At 59.6% G+C, this 21,230-nt stretch overlaps 2 protein-coding genes and 1 long non-coding RNA gene across 4 annotated transcripts in view; 2 read left to right on the top strand and 1 right to left on the bottom strand.

Moving 5' to 3' along the window:
• Positions 1-6: 6 nt before the first annotated feature.
• NIF3L1 (NGG1 interacting factor 3 like 1) lies at positions 7-11,148 on the top strand. Of its 2 annotated transcripts, none has more exons than XM_073648921.1 (7): positions 7-126; positions 9,266-9,709; positions 9,777-9,930; positions 10,005-10,131; positions 10,380-10,518; positions 10,606-10,689; positions 10,868-11,148. In XM_073648921.1, exons 2-7 carry the CDS (start codon positions 9,286-9,288, stop codon positions 11,050-11,052), a joined length of 1,113 nt encoding a protein of 370 aa, XP_073505022.1. In that variant the 5' UTR covers positions 7-126; positions 9,266-9,285; the 3' UTR covers positions 11,053-11,148. The 2 variants fall into 2 exon arrangements, with proteins under 2 accessions (XP_073505022.1, XP_073505023.1); XM_073648922.1 differs by having other exon boundaries at positions 42-161.
• A 1,550-nt stretch (positions 11,149-12,698) lies between these two features.
• Positions 12,699-15,345, bottom strand: LOC141162638 (uncharacterized). The gene is made up of 2 exons (XR_012250794.1): positions 14,795-15,345; positions 12,699-12,863 (listed from the first exon to the last, which is right to left on the bottom strand). It is a non-coding gene; the product is annotated as an uncharacterized lncRNA (long non-coding RNA).
• The window catches only part of PFAS (phosphoribosylformylglycinamidine synthase), a 34,854-nt gene continuing 28,937 nt past the window's right edge, over positions 15,314-21,230 (top strand). Inside the window, exons 1-9 of the mRNA XM_073648920.1 lie at positions 15,314-15,452; positions 19,054-19,187; positions 19,407-19,542; positions 19,620-19,725; positions 19,922-20,108; positions 20,270-20,375; positions 20,455-20,595; positions 20,827-20,951; positions 21,026-21,154. Of these exons, the coding sequence (XP_073505021.1) occupies positions 19,076-19,187; positions 19,407-19,542; positions 19,620-19,725; positions 19,922-20,108; positions 20,270-20,375; positions 20,455-20,595; positions 20,827-20,951; positions 21,026-21,154 (1,042 nt within the window). The 5' untranslated portion in view covers positions 15,314-15,452; positions 19,054-19,075. The remainder of the gene's footprint in view (positions 15,453-19,053; positions 19,188-19,406; positions 19,543-19,619; positions 19,726-19,921; positions 20,109-20,269; positions 20,376-20,454; positions 20,596-20,826; positions 20,952-21,025; positions 21,155-21,230) is intronic.

The following is a 21,230-nucleotide window of genomic DNA, read 5'->3' as shown; positions in this document are numbered from 1 at the left end:
CGCGGGAGGCGGCTGGGTGAGGTAAGATGGCGGCATTTCCTGTTGGGAACGGAAGTGACTCGCAATCTGGGTGTAGAAAGATGGCGGCGCTCTGAAGCTGCAGGTGGTGACTTGTGGGCAGAACCGGTGAGTGCAGGGAGTAGGAGATGCTGGAACTTGTGGTGAGTTGCAGGGAAGCGTTGATATTAGTGCTTATTGTCCTGAGCCTTGTCAGGTGACTGCGGGATGGCAGAATACACTCTACTGCTCTCTGTTATCAGCCACTTCAGGTTATTAGAGGCTTTGGTGCTTTCTGTAATGAAAAGTATACAAGGGAAGCTGGTGCAAACCGGCAGTGAGATAGAGGGTATACAGGGCGGAGGAGGGGGCCGAGGGTATACAGGGCAGAGGGTATACAGGGCGGAGGAGGGGGCAGAGGGTATACAGGGCGGAGGAGGGGGCAGAGGGTATACAGGGCGGAGGAGGGGGCCGAGGGTATACAGGGCAGAGGGTATACAGGGCGGAGGAGGGGGCCGAGGGTATACAGGGCAGAGGGTATACAGGGCGGAGGAGGGGGCCGAGGGTATACAGGGCAGAGGGTATACAGGGCGGAGGAGGGGGCCGAGGGTATACAGGGCAGAGGGTATACAGGGCGGAGGAGGGGGCCGAGGGTATACAGGGCAGAGGGTATACAGGGCGGAGGAGGGGGGCCGAGGGTATACAGGGCAGAGGGTATACAGGGCGGAGGAGGGGGCCGAGGGTATACAGGGCAGAGGGTATACAGGGCGGAGGAGGGGGCCGAGGGTATACAGGGCAGAGGGTATACAGGGCGGAGGAGGGGGCCGAGGGTATACAGGGCAGAGGGTATACAGGGCGGAGGAGGGGGCCGAGGGTATACAGGGCGGAGGAGGAGGCCGAGGGTATACAGGGCAGAGGGTATACAGGGCGGAGGAGGGGGCCGAGGGTATACAGGGCAGAGGGTATACAGGGCGGAGGAGGGGGCCGAGGGTATACAGGGCAGAGGGTATACAGGGCGGAGGAGGGGGCCGAGGGTATACAGGGCAGAGGGTATACAGGGCGGAGGAGGGGGCCGAGGGTATACAGGGCAGAGGGTATACAGGGCGGAGGAGGGGGCCGAGGGTATACAGGGCAGAGGGTATACAGGGCGGAGGAGGGGGCCGAGGGTATACAGGGCAGAGGGTATACAGGGCGGAGGAGGGGGCCGAGGGTATACAGGGCAGAGGGTATACAGGGCGGAGGAGGGGGCCGAGGGTATACAGGGCGGAGGAGGGGGCCGAGGGTATACAGGGCAGAGGGTATACAGGGCGGAGGAGGGGGCCGAGGGTATACAGGGCAGAGGGTATACAGGGCGGAGGAGGGGGCCGAGGGTATACAGGGCAGAGGGTATACAGGGCGGAGGAGGGGGCCGAGGGTATACAGGGCAGAGGGTATACAGGGCGGAGGAGGGGGCCGAGGGTATACAGGGCAGAGGGTATACAGGGCGGAGGAGGGGGCCGAGGGTATACAGGGCAGAGGGTATACAGGGCGGAGGAGGGGGCCGAGGGTATACAGGGCAGAGGGTATACAGGGCGGAGGAGGGGGCCGAGGGTATACAGGGCAGAGGGTATACAGGGCGGAGGAGGGGGCCGAGGGTATACAGGGCAGAGGGTATACAGGGCGGAGGAGGGGGCCGAGGGTATACAGGGCAGAGGGTATACAGGGCGGAGGAGGGGGCCGAGGGTATACAGGGCAGAGGGTATACAGGGCGGAGGAGGGGGCCGAGGGTATACAGGGCAGAGGGTATACAGGGCGGAGGAGGGGGCCGAGGGTATACAGGGCAGAGGGTATACAGGGCGGAGGAGGGGGCCGAGGGTATACAGGGCAGAGGGTATACAGGGCGGAGGAGGGGGCCGAGGGTATACAGGGCAGAGGGTATACAGGGCGGAGGAGGGGGCCGAGGGTATACAGGGCAGAGGGTATACAGGGCGGAGGAGGGGGCCGAGGGTATACAGGGCAGAGGGTATACAGGGCGGAGGAGGGGGCCGAGGGTATACAGGGCAGAGGGTATACAGGGCGGAGGAGGGGGCCGAGGGTATACAGGGCAGAGGGTATACAGGGCGGAGGAGGGGGCCGAGGGTATACAGGGCAGAGGGTATACAGGGCGGAGGAGGGGGCCGAGGGTATACAGGGCAGAGGGTATACAGGGCGGAGGAGGGGGCCGAGGGTATACAGGGCAGAGGGTATACAGGGCGGAGGAGGGGGCCGAGGGTATACAGGGCAGAGGGTATACAGGGCGGAGGAGGGGGCCGAGGGTATACAGGGCAGAGGGTATACAGGGCGGAGGAGGGGGCCGAGGGTATACAGGGCAGAGGGTATACAGGGCGGAGGAGGGGGCCGAGGGTATACAGGGCAGAGGGTATACAGGGCGGAGGAGGGGGCCGAGGGTATACAGGGCAGAGGGTATACAGGGCGGAGGAGGGGGCCGAGGGTATACAGGGCAGAGGGTATACAGGGCGGAGGAGGGGGCCGAGGGTATACAGGGCAGAGGGTATACAGGGCGGAGGAGGGGGCCGAGGGTATACAGGGCAGAGGGTATACAGGGCGGAGGAGGGGGCCGAGGGTATACAGGGCAGAGGGTATACAGGGCGGAGGAGGGGGCCGAGGGTATACAGGGCAGAGGGTATACAGGGCGGAGGAGGGGGCCGAGGGTATACAGGGCAGAGGGTATACAGGGCGGAGGAGGGGGCCGAGGGTATACAGGGCAGAGGGTATACAGGGCGGAGGAGGGGGCCGAGGGTATACAGGGCAGAGGGTATACAGGGCGGAGGAGGGGGCCGAGGGTATACAGGGCAGAGGGTATACAGGGCGGAGGAGGGGGCCGAGGGTATACAGGGCTGAGGGTATACAGGGCGGAGGAGGGGGCCGAGGGTATACAGGGCTGAGGGTATACAGGGCGGAGGAGGGGGCCGAGGGTATACAGGGCTGAGGGTATACAGGGCGGAGGAGGGGGCCGAGGGTATACAGGGCAGAGGGTATACAGGGCGGAGGAGGGGGCCGAGGGTATACAGGGCAGAGGGTATACAGGGCGGAGGAGGGGGCCGAGGGTATACAGGGCAGAGGGTATACAGGGCGGAGGAGGGGGCCGAGGGTATACAGGGCAGAGGGTATACAGGGCGGAGGAGGGGGCCGAGGGTATACAGGGCGGAGGAGGGGGCCGAGGGTATACAGGGCAGAGGGTATACAGGGCGGAGGAGGGGGCCGAGGGTATACAGGGCGGAGGAGGGGGCCGAGGGTATACAGGGCAGAGGGTATACAGGGCGGAGGAGGGGGCCGAGGGTATACAGGGCAGAGGGTATACAGGGCGGAGGAGGGGGCCGAGGGTATACAGGGCAGAGGGTATACAGGGCGGAGGAGGGGGCCGAGGGTATACAGGGCGGAGGAGGGGGCCGAGGGTATACAGGGCTGAGGGTATACAGGGCGGAGGAGGGGGCCGAGGGTATACAGGGCAGAGGGTATACAGGGCGGAGGAGGGGGCCGAGGGTATACAGGGCGGAGGAGGGGGCCGAGGGTATACAGGGCTGAGGGTATACAGGGCGGAGGAGGGGGCCGAGGGTATACAGGGCAGAGGGTATACAGGGCGGAGGAGGGGGCCGAGGGTATACAGGGCAGAGGGTATACAGGGCGGAGGAGGGGGCCGAGGGTATACAGGGCAGAGGGTATACAGGGCGGAGGAGGGGGCCGAGGGTATACAGGGCAGAGGGTATACAGGGCGGAGGAGGGGGCCGAGGGTATACAGGGCAGAGGGTATACAGGGCGGAGGAGGGGGCCGAGGGTATACAGGGCAGAGGGTATACAGGGCGGAGGAGGGGGCCGAGGGTATTCAGGGCAGAGGGTATACAGGGCGGAGGAGGGGGCAGAGGGTATACAGGGCAGAGGGTATACAGGGCGGAGGAGGGGGCCGAGGGTATACAGGGCAGAGGGTATACAGGGCGGAGGAGGGGGCCGAGGGTATACAGGGCAGAGGGTATACAGGGCGGAGGAGGGGGCCGAGGGTATACAGGGCGGAGGAGGGGGCCGAGGGTATACAGGGCCGAGGGTATACAGGGCGGAGGAGGGGGCCGAGGGTATACAGGGCGGAGGAGGGGGCCGAGGGTATACAGGGCAGAGGGTATACAGGGCGGAGGAGGGGGCCGAGGGTATACAGGGCAGAGGGTATACAGGGCGGAGGAGGGGGCCGAGGGTATACAGGGCAGAGGGTATACAGGGCGGAGGAGGGGGCCGAGGGTATACAGGGCAGAGGGTATACAGGGCGGAGGAGGGGGCCGAGGGTATACAGGGCAGAGGGTATACAGGGCGGAGGAGGGGGCCGAGGGTATACAGGGCAGAGGGTATACAGGGCGGAGGAGGGGGCCGAGGGTATACAGGGCAGAGGGTATACAGGGCGGAGGAGGGGGCCGAGGGTATACAGGGCAGAGGGTATACAGGGCGGAGGAGGGGGCCGAGGGTATACAGGGCAGAGGGTATACAGGGCGGAGGAGGGGGCCGAGGGTATACAGGGCAGAGGGTATACAGGGCGGAGGAGGGGGCCGAGGGTATACAGGGCAGAGGGTATACAGGGCGGAGGAGGGGGCCGAGGGTATACAGGGCAGAGGGTATACAGGGCGGAGGAGGGGGCCGAGGGTATACAGGGCAGAGGGTATACAGGGCGGAGGAGGGGGCCGAGGGTATACAGGGCAGAGGGTATACAGGGCGGAGGAGGGGGCCGAGGGTATACAGGGCAGAGGGTATACAGGGCGGAGGAGGGGGCCGAGGGTATACAGGGCAGAGGGTATACAGGGCGGAGGAGGGGGCCGAGGGTATACAGGGCAGAGGGTATACAGGGCGGAGGAGGGGGCCGAGGGTATACAGGGCAGAGGGTATACAGGGCGGAGGAGGGGGCCGAGGGTATACAGGGCAGAGGGTATACAGGGCGGAGGAGGGGGCCGAGGGTATACAGGGCAGAGGGTATACAGGGCGGAGGAGGGGGCCGAGGGTATACAGGGCAGAGGGTATACAGGGCGGAGGAGGGGGCCGAGGGTATACAGGGCAGAGGGTATACAGGGCGGAGGAGGGGGCCGAGGGTATACAGGGCAGAGGGTATACAGGGCGGAGGAGGGGGCCGAGGGTATACAGGGCAGAGGGTATACAGGGCGGAGGAGGGGGCCGAGGGTATACAGGGCCGAGGGTATACAGGGCGGAGGAGGGGGCCGAGGGTATACAGGGCAGAGGGTATACAGGGCGGAGGAGGGGGCCGAGGGTATACAGGGCCGAGGGTATACAGGGCGGAGGAGGGGGCCGAGGGTATACAGGGCGGAGGAGGGGGCCGAGGGTATACAGGGCGGAGGAGGGGGCCGAGGGTATACAGGGCGGAGGAGGGGGCCGAGGGTATACAGGGCGGAGGAGGGGGCCGAGGGTATACAGGGCAGAGGGTATACAGGGCGGAGGAGGGGGCCGAGGGTATACAGGGCAGAGGGTATACAGGGCGGAGGAGGGGGCCGAGGGTATACAGGGCAGAGGGTATACAGGGCGGAGGAGGGGGCCGAGGGTATACAGGGCGGAGGAGGGGGCCGAGGGTATACAGGGCGGAGGAGGGGGCCGAGGGTATACAGGGCAGAGGGTATACAGGGCGGAGGAGGGGGCCGAGGGTATACAGGGCGGAGGAGGGGGCCGAGGGTATACAGGGCAGAGGGTATACAGGGCGGAGGAGGGGGCCGAGGGTATACAGGGCAGAGGGTATACAGGGCGGAGGAGGGGGTCGAGGGTATACAGGGCGGAGGAGGGGGCCGAGGGTATACAGGGCGGAGGAGGGGGCCGAGGGTATACAGGGCAGAGGGTATACAGGGCGGAGGAGGGGGCCGAGGGTATACAGGGCGGAGGAGGGGGCCGAGGGTATACAGGGCAGAGGGTATACAGGGCGGAGGAGGGGGCCGAGGGTATACAGGGCAGAGGGTATACAGGGCGGAGGAGGGGGCCGAGGGTATACAGGGCAGAGGGTATACAGGGCGGAGGAGGGGGCCGAGGGTATACAGGGCAGAGGGTATACAGGGCGGAGGAGGGGGCCGAGGGTATACAGGGCAGAGGGTATACAGGGCGGAGGAGGGGGCCGAGGGTATACAGGGCGGAGGGTATACAGGGCGGAGGAGGGGGGCCGAGGGTATACAGGGCGGAGGGTATACAGGGCGGAGGAGGGGGGCCGAGGGTATACAGGGCGGAGGGTATACAGGGCGGAGGAGGGGGGCCGAGGGTATACAGGGCGGAGGAGGGGGGCCGAGGGTATACAGGGCGGAGGAGGGGGGCCGAGGGTATACAGGGCGGAGGAGGGGGGCCGAGGGTATACAGGGCGGAGGAGGGGGGCGGAGGGTATACAGGGCGGAGGGTATACAGGGCGGAGGAGGGGGGCCGAGGGTATACAGGGCGGAGGAGGGGGGCGGAGGGTATACAGGGCGGAGGGTATACAGGGCGGAGGAGGGGGCCGAGGGTATACAGGGCGGAGGGTATACAGGGCGGAGGAGGGGGCCGAGGGTATACAGGGCGGAGGGTATACAGGGCGGAGGAGGGGGCCGAGGGTATACAGGGCGGAGGGTATACAGGGCGGAGGAGGGGGCCGAGGGTATACAGGGCGGAGGAGGGGGCCGAGGGTATACAGGGCGGAGGAGGGGGCCGAGGGTATACAGGGCGGAGGAGGGGGCTGAGGGTATACAGGGCTGAGGGTATACAGGGCGGAGGAGGGGGCCGAGGGTATACAGGGCTGAGGGTATACAGTGCGGAGGAGGGGGCCGAGGGTATACAGGGCTGAGGGTATACAGGGCGGAGGAGGGAGCCGAGGTTATACAGGGCGGAGGGTATACAGGGCGGAGGAGGGGGCCGAGGGTATACAGGGCGGAGGGTATACAGGGCGGAGGAGGGGGCCGAGGGTATACAGGGCGGAGGAGGGGGCCGAGGGTATACAGGGCGGAGGAGGGAGCCGAGGGTATACAGGGCTGAGGGTATACAGTGCGGAGGAGGGGGCCGAGGGTATACAGGGCGGAGGGTATACAGGGCGGAGGAGGGAGCCGAGGTTATACAGGGCGGAGGGTATACAGGGCGGAGGAGGGGGCCGAGGGTATACAGGGCGGAGGGTATACAGGGCGGAGGAGGGGGCGGAGGGTATACAGGGCGGAGGAGGGAGCCGAGGGTATACAGGGCGGAGGGTATACAGGGCGGAGGAGGGAGCCGAGGGTATACAGGGCGGAGGGTATACAGGGCGGAGGAGGGGGCCGAGGGTATACAGGGCGGAGGGTATACAGGGCGGAGGAGGGGGCCGAGGGTATACAGGGCGGAGGGTATACAGGGCGGAGGAGGGGGCGGAGGGTATACAGGGCGGAGGGTATACAGGGCGGAGGGTATACAGGGCGGAGGAGGGGGCCGAGGGTATACAGGGCGGAGGGTATACAGGGCGGAGGAGGGGGCCTAGGGTATACAGGGCGGAGGGTATACAGGGCGGAGGAGGGGGCCGAGGGTATACAGGGCGGAGGGTATACAGGGCGGAGGAGGGGGCCGAGGGTATACAGGGCGGAGGAGGGGGCCGAGGGTATACAGGGCGGAGGGTATACAGGGCGGAGGAGGGGGCCGAGGGTATACAGGGCAGAGGAGGGGGCCGAGGGTATACAGGGCCGAGGGTATACAGGGCGGAGGAGGGGGCCGAGGGTATACAGGGCGGAGGAGGGGGCCGAGGGTATACAGGGCGGAGGGTATACAGGGCGGAGGAGGGGGCCGAGGGTATACAGGGCCGAGGGTATACAGGGCGGAGGAGGGGGCCGAGAGTATACAGGGCGGAGGGTATACAGGGCGGAGGAGGGGGCGCAGGGTGTACAGTGCGGAGGAGGGGGCGGAGGGTATACAGCATTAGAGGAAGGGGCGGAGGGTATAGAGCGCGGAGGAGGGGGCGGAGGGTATAGAGCGCGGAGGAGGGGGGCGGAGGGTATAGAGCGCGGAGGAGGGGGGCGGAGGGTATAGAGCGCGGAGGAGGGGGGCGGAGGGTATAGAGCGCGGAGGAGGGGGGCGGAGGGTTTAGAGCGCGGAGGAGGGGGACGGAGGGTATAGAGCGCGGAGGAGGGAGCGCAGGGCATACAGCATTGGAGGAGGGGGCGCAGGGTATACAGCATTAGAGGAGGGAACGGAGGGTATACATCACGGAGGAAGGGGCGCAGGGTATATAGCATTAGAGGAGGGGGCGCAGGGTATACATCATGGAGGAGGGGGCGGAGGGTATAGAGCGCGGAGGAGGGGACGGAGGGTAGAGGGGGCGGAGGGTATAGAGCGCGGAGGGTATAGAGCGCGGAGGAGGGGGCGCAGGGCATACAGCATTAGAGGAGGGGGCGCAGGGCATACAGCATTAGAGGAGGGGGCGCAGGGCATACAGCATTAGAGGAGGGGGCGCAGGGCATACAGCATTAGAGGAGGGGGCGCAGGGCATACAGCATTAGAGGAGGGGGCGCAGGGCATACAGCATTAGAGGAGGGGGCGCAGGGCATACAGCATTAGAGGAGGGGGCGCAGGGCATACAGCATTAGAGGAGGGGGCGCAGGGCATACAGCATTAGAGGAGGGGGCGCAGGGTGTAGAGCGCGGAGGAGGGGGGCGCAGGGCATACAGCATTAGAGGAGGGACCGCAGCGCAGGGCATACAGCATTAGAGGAGGGGGCGCAGGGCATACAGCATTAGAGGAGGGGGCGCAGGGCATACAGCATTAGAGGAGGGGGCGCAGGATATACAGCATTAGAGGAGGGGGCGCAGGGTATACAGTGTGGAGGAGGGGGCGGAAGGTATACAGTGCGCAGGGTATGGAGCGCGGAGGAGGGGGGTGCAGGGCATGGAGCGCGGAGGAAGGGGGGGCGCAGGGTGTACAGCATTAGAGGAGGGGGCGCGAGACAGGGTGTACTGCATTAGAGGAGGGGGCGCATGGTATACAGTGTGGAGGAGGGGGCGGAAGGTATACAGTGCGCAGGGTATGGAGCGCGGAGTAGGGGGGCGCAGGGCATGGAGCGCGGAGGAGGGCGGCGCAGGGTGTACAGCATTAGAGGAGGGGTCGCAGGGTATACAGTGTGAAGGAGGGGGCGGAAGGTATACAGTGCGCAGGGCATGGAGCGCGGAGGAGGGGGGCGCAGGGTGTACAGCATTAGAGGAGGGGGCGCAGGGCAGAGGGGTGTTGACATTTATATCCATTGTTCGCACTTTTTCTTTTGATGTTTTCTTTGCTCCTCCTCCAGACTCCGCCCCTTTGTCCTGAATGCTGCATTGCCGGCCGCTGTGGCCCCTCCTCCTTGCCGTTTCCTCGCGTCCTCCTCGCCGGCACATGATGGACCTGTCCTTGGTGGTCTCGCGTCTGGATGCGCTGGCTCCCCCGGCCCTGGCGGAGAGCTGGGATAACGTCGGGCTCTTGGTGGAGCCGAGCCCCCCGCACCAGGTGCGTAAGATGTTGCTGACCAATGACCTGACGGAGGACGTCCTGCAGGAGGCGCTTGCGGCGGGGGCCGACCTGGTGCTGTCCTATCACCCGCCCATCTTCAGGGCGCTGAAGCGTCTGACTGGCGCCCACTGGAAGGAGCGGCTGGTGGTGACGGCGCTGGAGAAGCGGCTGGCGGTGTACTCCCCACACACCGCCTGCGACGCCCTCGCCAACGGGGTGAACGCCTGGCTGGGGCGAGCGCTGGGTGAGTCATGTCCTCGTATCCAGGGGCACTCGCCCCAAGACCCTGTCTAACCCCCGACTGTCTGCAGGTGGCGCTGTGTCCGTGCCGCTCCGCACCTCCACCGCCCTCTCTCACCCCGGAGGACACGGACACGTCCTGGAGTTTGGGGGAGACGTCCCGGAGTCCGTGCTGAGCAGGGTGAGCGCCCTGCAGGGGGCGTGTGTGCGCACCTTCCCGCTCAGGTAACGTCCTGCAGAGTATATACATACCTGTATGATGTCAGTCGCTGTATACACCTGACCCCGACCATCACCAGGAGCAGCAAGGAGGACGGCGCCCGGGTCCGGCTCAGCTGCTCCCACAGTGCAATGCTGCAGGCCCTCGCCATACTGTCCGAGGACCCCGAGGTCTATAGGGGCGCGGAGCTGCTCACCCTGCAGAAGGTAAGATGCCCACCGTGTAGACCCCCGGGGATATGCTCACCAGCCCCCTCTGCTGGTGACATTGTACAGACCCCCGGTGTGTAATCTCACCAGCTCCCTCTACTGGTGACATTGTACAGACCCCCGGTGTGTAATCTCACCAGCTCCCTCTACTGGTGACATTGTACAGACCCCCGGTGTGTAATCTCACCAGCTCCCTCTACTGGTGACATTGTACAGACCCCTGGGGATATTCTCTGTCTCCGCAGCCCCCTCTGCTGGACACGGGGATGGGTCGCCTCTGCACTCTCGCGGATCCCGTGTCCATGGCTGACGCTGTTGAACGCATCAAAAGTCACGTGGGCCTGAAGCACGTGCGTCTCGCCCTGGGGCGAGGGAAGACGTTGGGTGAGTGTGACCCCCATCATCTCTGTGTCGGTTTCTCTGCTCTCCCTGGAGGATCCTTCACGCTTCATTCCTTCTTGATTTTCCCAGAATCCCCTGTGACTGTCATGGCCGTCTGCGCCGGCTCTGGGAGCAGCATATTAAGTGGCGTCCCCGCCGACCTCTACCTGACAGGTAACACAGTGGAGAGACGACCACAGGGAGATATGTCATTAGGGAACACAGCGCCACCTCTCTCCACAGGTTTTGTCAGGTATTACACCTGACAGGTGCAGATGGTGACAGCTCTGTCTTTATAATAAGCACCCTTGTTCTTGCTGCTGTTGATGACAGCGCCCTCTTTCTTCCGCAGGTGAGATGTCGCACCACGAGGTCCTGGATGCGGTGGCGGAGGGCCGCAGTGTGATCCTGTGTGAGCACAGTAACTCGGAGCGGGGCTACCTGCGGGAACTGGCGGCTCAGATAGCACAGCGCCTGGAGGGGCAGGTGGAGGTGATGGTGTCCCAGACTGACCGCGACCCCCTGGAGGTGGTGTGAGGAACAGCAGGAGCCACCAGCACAACATTAAGGGGCCGTCGCTGATCACAGCGCAGCGTGGATGACTATACGGCTGTAATAAAGCGAATCACACACGACTTGTGTCAGTCTGTGGGGGCAACGTCCGGTGCAGTCAGTCGCGGGGGGATGCCACATAATCAGTGCCTTACGCGGAGCAGTGCAAAGTGAGCAGTGACAAACAACCCTTTTATCACTTCCTATCATGGTGCGTACACAGTATGGGTGTATATAGTGGACTCACGCTGGTATATTACATACAATAACTATATATATATATAATTACTCTTAATCCCGGATGTCTTATGTCGCGTCACCAAACGTCTCCCAAACATGCAAGAAAAGCAAAGAAAACATGAGCTCAGCGTGCGGAGGGCCAGGGAGCCCTCGGCGTGCGGATTAAACAGGCCTTGTACGGCTCAGGAGACGGGAAACTAAAAAATTGATGGTTCTTAGTAGAAGAGGAGAAAAACAAAAAACAATAGCAAAAATGAAAAATTGCTGGAGCGATAAAAGATTAAGGTAAAAAAACGACATTTTAAGTGACCCTTGAACCTAAATGTGACTATGCGTTTCCGACGACTAGTACCCTGCTTTGTGCCTTTCCTTCTCAGTTCTCTAGCTATTTTCCAACAGCAGTCACATGGGCAGCGCTGTGTTGAAATGATGACGGTGCTGGGTCCTACCACTGACAGGAGAGGCGCTGTTCAGACTCCACAATGCTCCTCGTGCCTTTCCAGGGAGGCAGCAGAAGAATGGGGGCACCAGCACCTATCCATGGGAAATACATAGTCACATTTAGGTTTGGCTTTGATTTCCTCCACGTATTTGGGTTCTGTTTCTGTAACTTGTCCTGAATCTGTGTAATAATTGTTTCCTTCCCTATGGTCTGGGCTTCGTTTCCTCTTCATCCATTACCTGGAGCGGCGTCATGGTTTCTCTTCTCCTCGGTGCCTTTCCTCTACCACATTGGTATGCGCCGCTCGCTTCAACATTGTTGTGCCAATAGAGATTAACAAAGTCCATCTCGGACTGATATTGGATGCCATATAATACCCCAGCAGGACTCGGGCAGATCACTCGCTTATAAATATTCTGTCTGCCCGTTACTCACAGGGTTGATGTATAATTCCAGGTGATGCACACACACAGATACAGCTGGATTCACATTTCCAGTTTACAGCGCGTCTGCCATGTTTTGTGATGCCCATAATGCCGGATTCACACATCCATGTGTCTGTCAGGTCAGATGCACACGGGACGGGTCCATGCTCCGGCCATCACTACACAGGAGCAGGAACAGAACGACCATCTCTGGTTGGTGGCTATGGACCGACAAAGCCTCTCTTATGTTAGACCATTCTCCAGAATAATGCCCTAGAAGCTTGATCAATCGGAGAAGGCTCACGTGATCTCGGCTGCAGCCAAGCAAGCGTCACATGACGCTGCCAATCGGTCAGGGACTGTTATAGCCTGTATAAAAGCCAAAGCAGGGAATGCAGCAGCCTTTTTTTTTTTTTTTTACAGTGAATCTGGATAGTGAGAGGATGTTACAGCTCAGCAATAGAGATACAGAGAGAAAACACAAACATTACGGATAGTGTGTGATAGCATTACTAAAGCTATGCTTGTGTTTCAAGGGGTTTTATACAGTCCTAGTAGACCACAGAGTGTTACATATATTGTTTTCAGGGCAATCGGAGGCTTTGTAGTACTTTACATTCACGATGAATTGAATTTTTGGGAAGAATTTGATGAACTTGGAGAATCTGAATTTCAGAAGATTTGCTGACCTGTAATATAATAATAATAATCTTTATTTGTATAGCGCCAACATATTCCGCAGCGCTTAACAATTCACAGGTTCATATGGAACAGTCATAAGTAACATAGCTAAAGATAATACAATAATTACAGCAAAAATAATGGCGACCCTGCTCCTAAGAGCTTACAATCTACAATGAGGTGGGGGTGACACAAAGTACAGGGGCTTATTTACAAGGATGGTCCGGCCATCTTGAGGAGATGAGGGATAGATAAAGGCTGCCTGAGCTCATCACCAGCCAGTATCTGTAGTGCTTTTTGGTTCGGTGGAGATGTATGTTCTCCCCATATTTTGTGGGTTTCCTCCCTGTTCTCTGTTCCCTTCCACACTGCATAGACCTACTGATAGAGAATGTAGATGATGAGCCCCGATGGGGACAGTGATGGTGTCTGGAAGGCTGTGGCATTAATAAATGACTAAAATAAATGTTTCACGTCATCGGTGACACAGAGGTCTGGACTGAGCCGAATAACATCATCACTTAACTCCGTATTTATTGGCAGAGAATGATTTTTTGCACCCTGTCTGCACCATTGTCTCTGGCCGTACACAGCGCACGAGCTGCAGGTCCGGTCACGACAGCCGGTGACGGCATCAGAGACTTGAATCTCAGATAATGGCTGAAGAAATTATTATTGCGAATTCACCAGAGGAGATTTCACGGCTGGTAAGAGTTGTGCGAAGCGATTCACAGGAGCCTGGTCTAACGGTAACATTGGTGGTGCATGGCTGCCAGTCAGAGTCCTGGAAAACACCTACCTACAGTCACTCATGGTGGAATCTTCTGATCAGTAGGCATCATCGTGGCACAGTGACTAACCAGAAGAGATGCCAGCCGGTAGAAGGAGGTGCGTGCTAGAGCAGGCTCCTGTGCGTCATGCTCCCCTCTAATGGTCATTGCCGTACATGACACCTTGTATCATGGCGCCGTAATTATACAGAAAGCGGCAAAACTTTGTGCATTTCCTGGAAGGAGAATGAATGCAACGTGGAAAATACGGAATCTGTTATGGCGCAAAAACCACCTCCCCTAGAACTGAGATCCTGGTGATGAATAAAGTGTACGCCACTGTGAGCAGCTAAAGGAGCAGAGACTTCTCCAGGGAATATCGTCTCAAGGGAATACCCTCTCCAGGGAATACCGTCTCCAGGGAATACCCTCTCCAGGGAATATCGTCACCAGGGAATACCCTCTCTAGGGAATACCGTCACCAGGGAATACCGTCTCCAGGGAATACCCTCTCCAGGGAATACCCTCTCTAGGGAATACCGTCTCCAGGGAATACCGTCTCCAGGGAATATCGTCTCCAGGGAATACCCTCTCCAGGGAATACTGTCACCAGGGAATACCCTTTCCAGGGAATACCGTCACCAGGGAATACCCTCTCTAGGGAATACCCTCTCCAGGGAATACCGTCACCAGGGAATACCGTCACTAGGGAATACCCTCTCCAGAGAATACCGTCACCAGGGAATACCGTCACCAGGGAATACCGTCACCAGGGAATACCGTCTCCAGGGAATACCGTCACCAGAGAATACCGTCTCCAGGGAATACCGTCTCCAGGAAATACCGTCTCCAAGGAATACCGTCACCAGGGAATACCGTCTCCAGGGAATACCGTCACCAGGTAATACCGTCACCAGTTAATACCCTCTCCAGGGAATACCGTCACCAGGTAATACCCTCTCCTGGGAATACTGTCACAAGGGAATACCCTCTCCAGGGAATACCGTCACCAGGTAATACCCTCTCCAGGGAATACCGTCACCAGGAAATACTGTCACCACGGAATACCGTCACCAGGGAATACCGCCACCATCTTTTCTTCATAATTTCCTCCATCTGAAAACTCATCCGTCATTTCTCTTCACTCTGAGATCTGAATCTGCACTTACCGGAGCCACGAGGACGATGATGATGATGATGAGGAAGCGTTATCTGTCATGGTAGTGATAGGAGGCCGGTGCATTACTGAGGTCGGGTCACATCACATTTCTCTGCCTGTTTTTGACTCCATCATAAGATGTTACTGAGATGCGCCCCTTTGCCTTTAAGGCTGGTGACAGCAATAGGTGACTTGTTGTTGTGCAACTATTTTTTTATCGCTGTCATTTTTCTGTAAAAGAACAGACCAGTTGCATGCAAGTGGCAGTCCCATGTAACAGGGAGGTTTAATCAATCATCAGCAAACAGCTTCTGTCCAGTCTGTATTGGCTGATAACAGAGGACAATAGCTTTTCTGCCACCCATGAGAGCAGAGATTCCAGGCGTACTGTCACTTTAAACTTCCCCATGTGACTTCTCCTGATACAATGTAGCATTTGACAATCTTATACATTGTATCCAGTCACATAGGAGCGAACTAATGGGCAGGGGGTGATTGTCACAGGACAGGAAGCTCTGAGCTCTACCCCCATCCTCCTCTGCAAGGTCTCCACCTACAACCCCCATCATCCCTCCCAGTCTCCACCTATCACCCCCATCCTCCTCCTCCTCTCTATGCTCTGGGTTTCCTCCTCCTGGAGGCTCTGGCTTTGGAAGCACATGGTGCAGGTCAGTGATTGTTAGGATGGGGCCGGGTGCTCTGTGGCTCTTGGGGGCTGTGTGTTTGGGGTCTTTACGTTGCAGGGACAGTGATCACGATTGCTGTAATCGTGGGGCTGTTCCTGCACTGGACTCGCTGGCTGTGGGGGCGCCACTGGCAGTGCCGCTTTCTGGGGATGCAGATACAGGGGAAAGCAATGGCGGTGTGGGGGGCGATCAGTAGTGGGTAAGGAAGTGATCACTGTGCCCCCTGTGGCTGGTGGGCACAAGAGACTGGAGGCTGGTGGGCACTGGAGGCTGGTGGGCCGGTGCCCGGGCACTGGAGGCTGGTGGGCCGGTGCCCGGGCACTGGAGGCTGGTGGGCACTGAAGGCTGGTGGGCTGGTGCCCGGGCACTGGAGGCTGGTGGGCCACCTGTGGATAAGTGTACAGGGGTCACACAGCCAGGTGATATAGTAGCGCTGCCTGCTCAGGTCCTGGACCCAAGAGCTTGCACTCCACAGCGCGGTGTTTGTATTCATCACATCACTTCTACTACTCCAGTCACATCCAGAGCTGCAGCCGCTGTTACTCTGCAGTCACCCGATCGGCCTCAGGAGGTCATGTATCTGTGCACCAAAGTCCAGGACATGGGGGTCAACAAGTATCACACATGGCGGGATTAGATACACGGCTCAGCAGAGTATCGCACATGACGGGATTAGATACACGGCTCAGCAGACAGTATCACACAGGAGAGGATTAGATACACAGCTCAGCAGTCAGTATCACACAGGAGAGGATTAGATACACAGCTCAGCAGCCAGTATCACACAGGAGAGGATTAGATACATGGCTCAGCAGACAGTATCACACAGGAGAGGATTAGATACACGACTCAGCAGACAGTATCACACAGTATAGGATTAGATACACGGCTCAGCAGACAGTATCACACAGTATAGGATTAGATACACGGCTCAGCAGACAGTATCACACAGGATAGGATTAGATACACGGCTCAGCAGACAGTATCACACAGGATAGGATTAGATACACGGCTCAGCAGACAGTATCACACAGGATAGGATTAGATACACGGCTCCGCAGAGAGTATCACACAGGATAGGATTAGATACACGGCTCAGCAGACAGTATCACACAGGATAGGATTAGATACACGGCTCAGCAGACAGTATCATACAGGAGAGGATTAGATACACGGCTCAGCAGACAGTATCACATAGGAGAGGATTAGATACACGGCTCAGCAGACAGTATCGCACAGGATAGGATTAGATACACGGCTCAGCAGACAGTATCACACAGGAGAGGATTAGATACACGGCTCAGCAGACAGTATCACACAGGATAGGATTAGATACACGGCTCAGCAGACAGTATCGCACATGACGGGATTAGATACACGGCTCAGCAGTCAGTATGCCACGTGGCGGGATTAGATACACGGCTCCGCAGGCGGTATCCCACGTGGCGGCATTAGATATATGGCTGCGCAGGCGGTATCCCACGTGGCGGGATTAGATACACGGCTCCGCAGGCGTTATCCCACGTGGCGGCATCAGATACACGGCTCCGCAGGCGGTATCCCACGTGGCGGCATCAGATACACGGCTCCGCAGGCGGTATCCCACGTGGCGGCATCAGATACACGGCTCCGCAGGCGGTATCCCACGTGGCGGCATCAGATACACGGCTCCGCAGGCGGTATCCCACGTGGCGGCATCAGATACACGGCTCCGCAGGCGGTATCCCACGTGGCGGCATCAGATACACGGCTCCGCAGGCGGTATCCCACGTGGCGGCATCAGATACACGGCTCCGCAGGCGGTATCCCACGTGGCGGCATCAGATACACGGCTCCGCAGGCGGTATCCCACGTGGCGGCATCAGATACACGGCTCCGCAGGCGGTATCCCACGTGGCGGCATCAGATACACGGCTCCGCAGGCGGTATCCCACGTGGCGGCATCAGATACACGGCTCCGCAGGCGGTATCCCACGTGGCGGCATCAGATACACGGCTCCGCAGGCGGTATCCCACGTGGCGGCATCAGATACACGGCTCCGCAGGCGGTATCCCACGTGGCGGCATCAGATACACGGCTCCGCAGGCGGTATCCCACGTGGCGGCATCAGATACACGGCTCCGCAGGCGGTATCCCACGTGGCGGCATCAGATACACGGCTCCGCAGGCGGTATCCCACGTGGCGGCATCAGATACACGGCTCCGCAGGCGGTATCCCACGTGGCGGCATCAGATACACGGCTCCGCAGGCGGTATCCCACGTGGCGGCATCAGATGCACGGCTCCGCAGGCGGTATCCCACGTGGCGGCATCAGATGCACGGCTCCGCAGACGGTATCCCACGTGGCGGGATCAGATGCACGGCTCAGCAGACGGTATCCCACGTGGCGGGATTAGATGCACGGCTCAGCAGACGGTATCCCACGTGGCGGCATCAGATACACGGCTCCACAGGCGGTATCCCACGTGGCGGCATCAGATACACGGCTCCACAGGCGGTATCCCACGTGGCGGCATCAGATACACGGCTCCACAGGTGGTATCCCACGTGGCGGCATTAGATATATGGCTGCGCAGGCGGTATCCCACTTGGCGGCATCAGATCCACGGCTCCGCAGACTGTATCCCACGTGGCGGCATCAGATCCACGGCTCAGCAGGCGGTATCCCACCTGGCGGGATTAGATACACGGCTCCGCAGGCGGTATCCCACGTGGCGGCATCAGATACACGGCTCCGCAGGCGGTATCCCACGTGGCGGCATCAGATACACGGCTCCGCAGGCGGTATCCCACGTGGCGGCATCAGATACACGGCTCCGCAGGCGGTATCCCACGTGGCGGCATCAGATACACGGCTCCGCAGGCGGTATCCCACGTGGCGGCATCAGATACACGGCTCCGCAGGCGGTATCCCACGTGGCGGCATCAGATACACGGCTCCACAGGCGGTATCCCACGTGGCGGCATCAGATACACGGCTCCACAGGCGGTATCCCACGTGGCGGCATCAGATACACGGCTCCACAGGCGGTATCCCACGTGGCGGCATTAGATATATGGCTGCGCAGGCGGTATCCCACTTGGCGGCATCAGATCCACGGCTCCGCAGACTGTATCCCACGTGGCGGCATCAGATCCACGGCTCAGCAGTCGGTATCCCACCTGGCGGGATTAGATACACGGCTCCGCAGGCGGTATCCCACCTGGCGGGATTAGATACACGGCTCCGCAGGCGGTATCCCACGTGGCGGGATTAGATACACGGCTCCGCAGGCGGTATCCCACGTGGCGGCATCAGATACACGGCTCCGCAGGCGGTATCCCACGTGGCGGCATCAGATACACGGCTCCGCAGGCGGTATCCCACGTGGCGGCATCAGATCCACGGCTCCGCAGGCGGTATCCCACGTGGCGGCATCAGATACACGGCTCCGCAGGCGGTATCCCACGTGGCGGCATCAGATACACGGCTCCGCAGGCGGTATCCCACGTGGCGGCATCAGATACACGGCTCCGCAGGCGGTATCCCACGTGGCGGCATCAGATACCCGGCGCCATCCTGACGCTTTCTCTTCCTCCAGGCCTCGTCCTCGGTGATTGGAGATGTTGCACTTCTATTGCTCTTTCCGGGCTTCTGATGATTCCTTGCGATTGTCCAGGACGGAGAATATCCCGACCGTGCAGAGCGAGCTGTGCTACAATGTGAACTGGACGGGTGAGGGATTAGATATGCTGGTATCGCACACTATATATGATGACTGGTCGTCCTGCCCCCTCTGGGCTCGGGTCCCTGAGGTTTCGCCGTGATCGGCTTCCTCTCCGGCTCTCACCGTTTACAGCTCTGGCTGTTGGTGATGAGGATGGAGGAGGACACACATGGGCCTGCAGCTCCGATCTCTGCCGTCACCGCTCGCTGACTTCTCTTACCCTGCAGGCGACTCTCCCCCGACTCCCGAGCAGACGGCTGCCCTGCGTTGGCTCTTCAGTTGCCCCTTTGACCCTCAGAGTATTTCGGACACTAGTTTCCTTCGCCCAGAGCCTGCGGACCTGCTGGTGGAGGTAGGACCCAGGTGAGTAGGAGGATTGCTGACTGCCTCCATGTCTTATGGGAGAACCTCCTGCTGATGGTTTCTTCTCTCATCTGTAGGTTGAATTTCTCCACTGCGTCTTCCACCAATGCTGCCTCCATCTGTCGCTCCATCGGTCTGGCCGACATCGACCGGATCGAGTGTTCTAGGCGCTATCTGATGAAGGTGAGGTCGGGCGCCATGTTTCGCACATTTTCTGCACTGGCGCTTTGATCGGTGGTGATCGCTGCTGTGAGGATCGATCAGTGATTGAGGCGGTGACCTCTCTGACAATCCACCAGCCATGGTCCTGCTTTACCCTACGATCCTCTTGGGGTTGTAACTGGAAATTTTCTAGTGATTGAATATCTCCACCCGTCAGTTTCAGAAAGTCCCCAAAGAGGGCGAGAAGCGGAAGCTGGTGTCGTCTCTGTACGATCGGATGACTGAGTGCGTCTATCCAGAGACCACCAGAAGCTTTGACGTCTCTGTGCGGCCGGAGAAGGTTTACGAGGTGGATGTGATAGGAGGAGGGCGAGCGGCGCTGGAAGCGGCCAACACGGAGCTGGGTAAGTGGCTCTCCAGAGCTGCAATCAACATGCTGCCTGAATCCCTAAGAGTTGAGCTGTGCCTCATTTATAGTATAGTATAAATGGCGCCAGATCGGTTTTCAGCCTCGTTTCTGGCTTGTGGCCCCGTCAACTCGCCAACCTCCCGTTATCATTTACAGGTCTCGCTTTTGACTCCTGGGATCTGGATTATTACACGTCTCTCTTCCAGCGTGTGGGGCGCAACCCAAGCAGCGTGGAGTGCTTCGATCTGGCGCAGTCTAACAGGTCCGTGTCTCGGACGTTGGCTGTGACTCATCTTCAGGGTCTCCCCAGGGTATTGCTGACCCTTTCCTCCATCTTGCAGTGAGCACAGCCGCCATTGGTTCTTCAAGGGGAAGCTCGTGGTGGACGGGGAGGAGAGGCCGCACTCGCTGTTCGATCTGATCATGAAGACCCAGGACACCAGCAACCAGAACAATGTCATCAAGTTCTGTGATAACAGCAGGTAAGTGGCTGTTCCTCAGAAGGACGCGATGGTTGGAATGACAACGAGGACTATGGGTGACGACAGTTGACCATGATGATGTGGATGTATGATGCTGTTTGATGATAAAGGCTGTGGACGATGACGATCAACGATGACTGATGGTGGATGATGACGGATAAAAATGGTTGACAATGAGGAGGATTGAGTAGAATTAATTTGCGACTAACGCTGACGCCTTCACCCGTCTAGTGCAATCCAGGGGAAACCAGTGCTGAGCCTGATCCCCACCGATCCTTCACGTCCCGGTCCCTACCAACAGAAGAGTTCCACCCGGCACCTCATCTTCACTGCCGAAACCCATAACTTTCCTACAGGTGAGCGCAGGGCTCGGTGTTTCCCGGTGTAACCGTGGATGACCCTTCTTATAACATTGTTCCTTCCCCTATAGGCGTTGCTCCATTCAGTGGTGCGACAACAGGCACGGGGGGTCGTATTCGGGATGTACAGAGCACCGGGAAGGGGGCTCACGTAATCGCCGGCACTGCTGGATACTGCTTTGGGAACCTGCACATTCCCGGTAAGTGAATTATGCCGGACTGGTCTTTTCTGTCCGGTAAGATGTCGTTCTTCGGGTTATTCACCTCGCGGCTCCT

The sequence above is a fragment of the Phyllobates terribilis genome, unplaced genomic scaffold, assembly GCF_046119375.1.
Source record: "Phyllobates terribilis strain yellow unplaced genomic scaffold, ASM4611937v1 Scaffold_9__5_contigs__length_417890890, whole genome shotgun sequence".
NCBI lineage: Eukaryota > Metazoa > Chordata > Amphibia > Anura > Dendrobatidae > Phyllobates > Phyllobates terribilis.
This window is presented reverse-complemented; position numbering and strand designations above follow the sequence as displayed.

Bases quoted from the DNA above. Each gene is read 5' to 3' on its own strand.
- NIF3L1 (XM_073648921.1), top strand. From the start codon at position 9,286: ATGCTGCATTGCCGGCCGCTGTGGCCCCTCCTCCTTGCCGTTTCCTCG. The intron at 9,931-10,004 runs GTAACGTCCTGC...GACCATCACCAG, and splicing joins GTGCGCACCTTCCCGCTCAG to GAGCAGCAAGGAGGACGGCG. The intron at 10,132-10,379 runs GTAAGATGCCCA...CTGTCTCCGCAG, and splicing joins AGCTGCTCACCCTGCAGAAG to CCCCCTCTGCTGGACACGGG.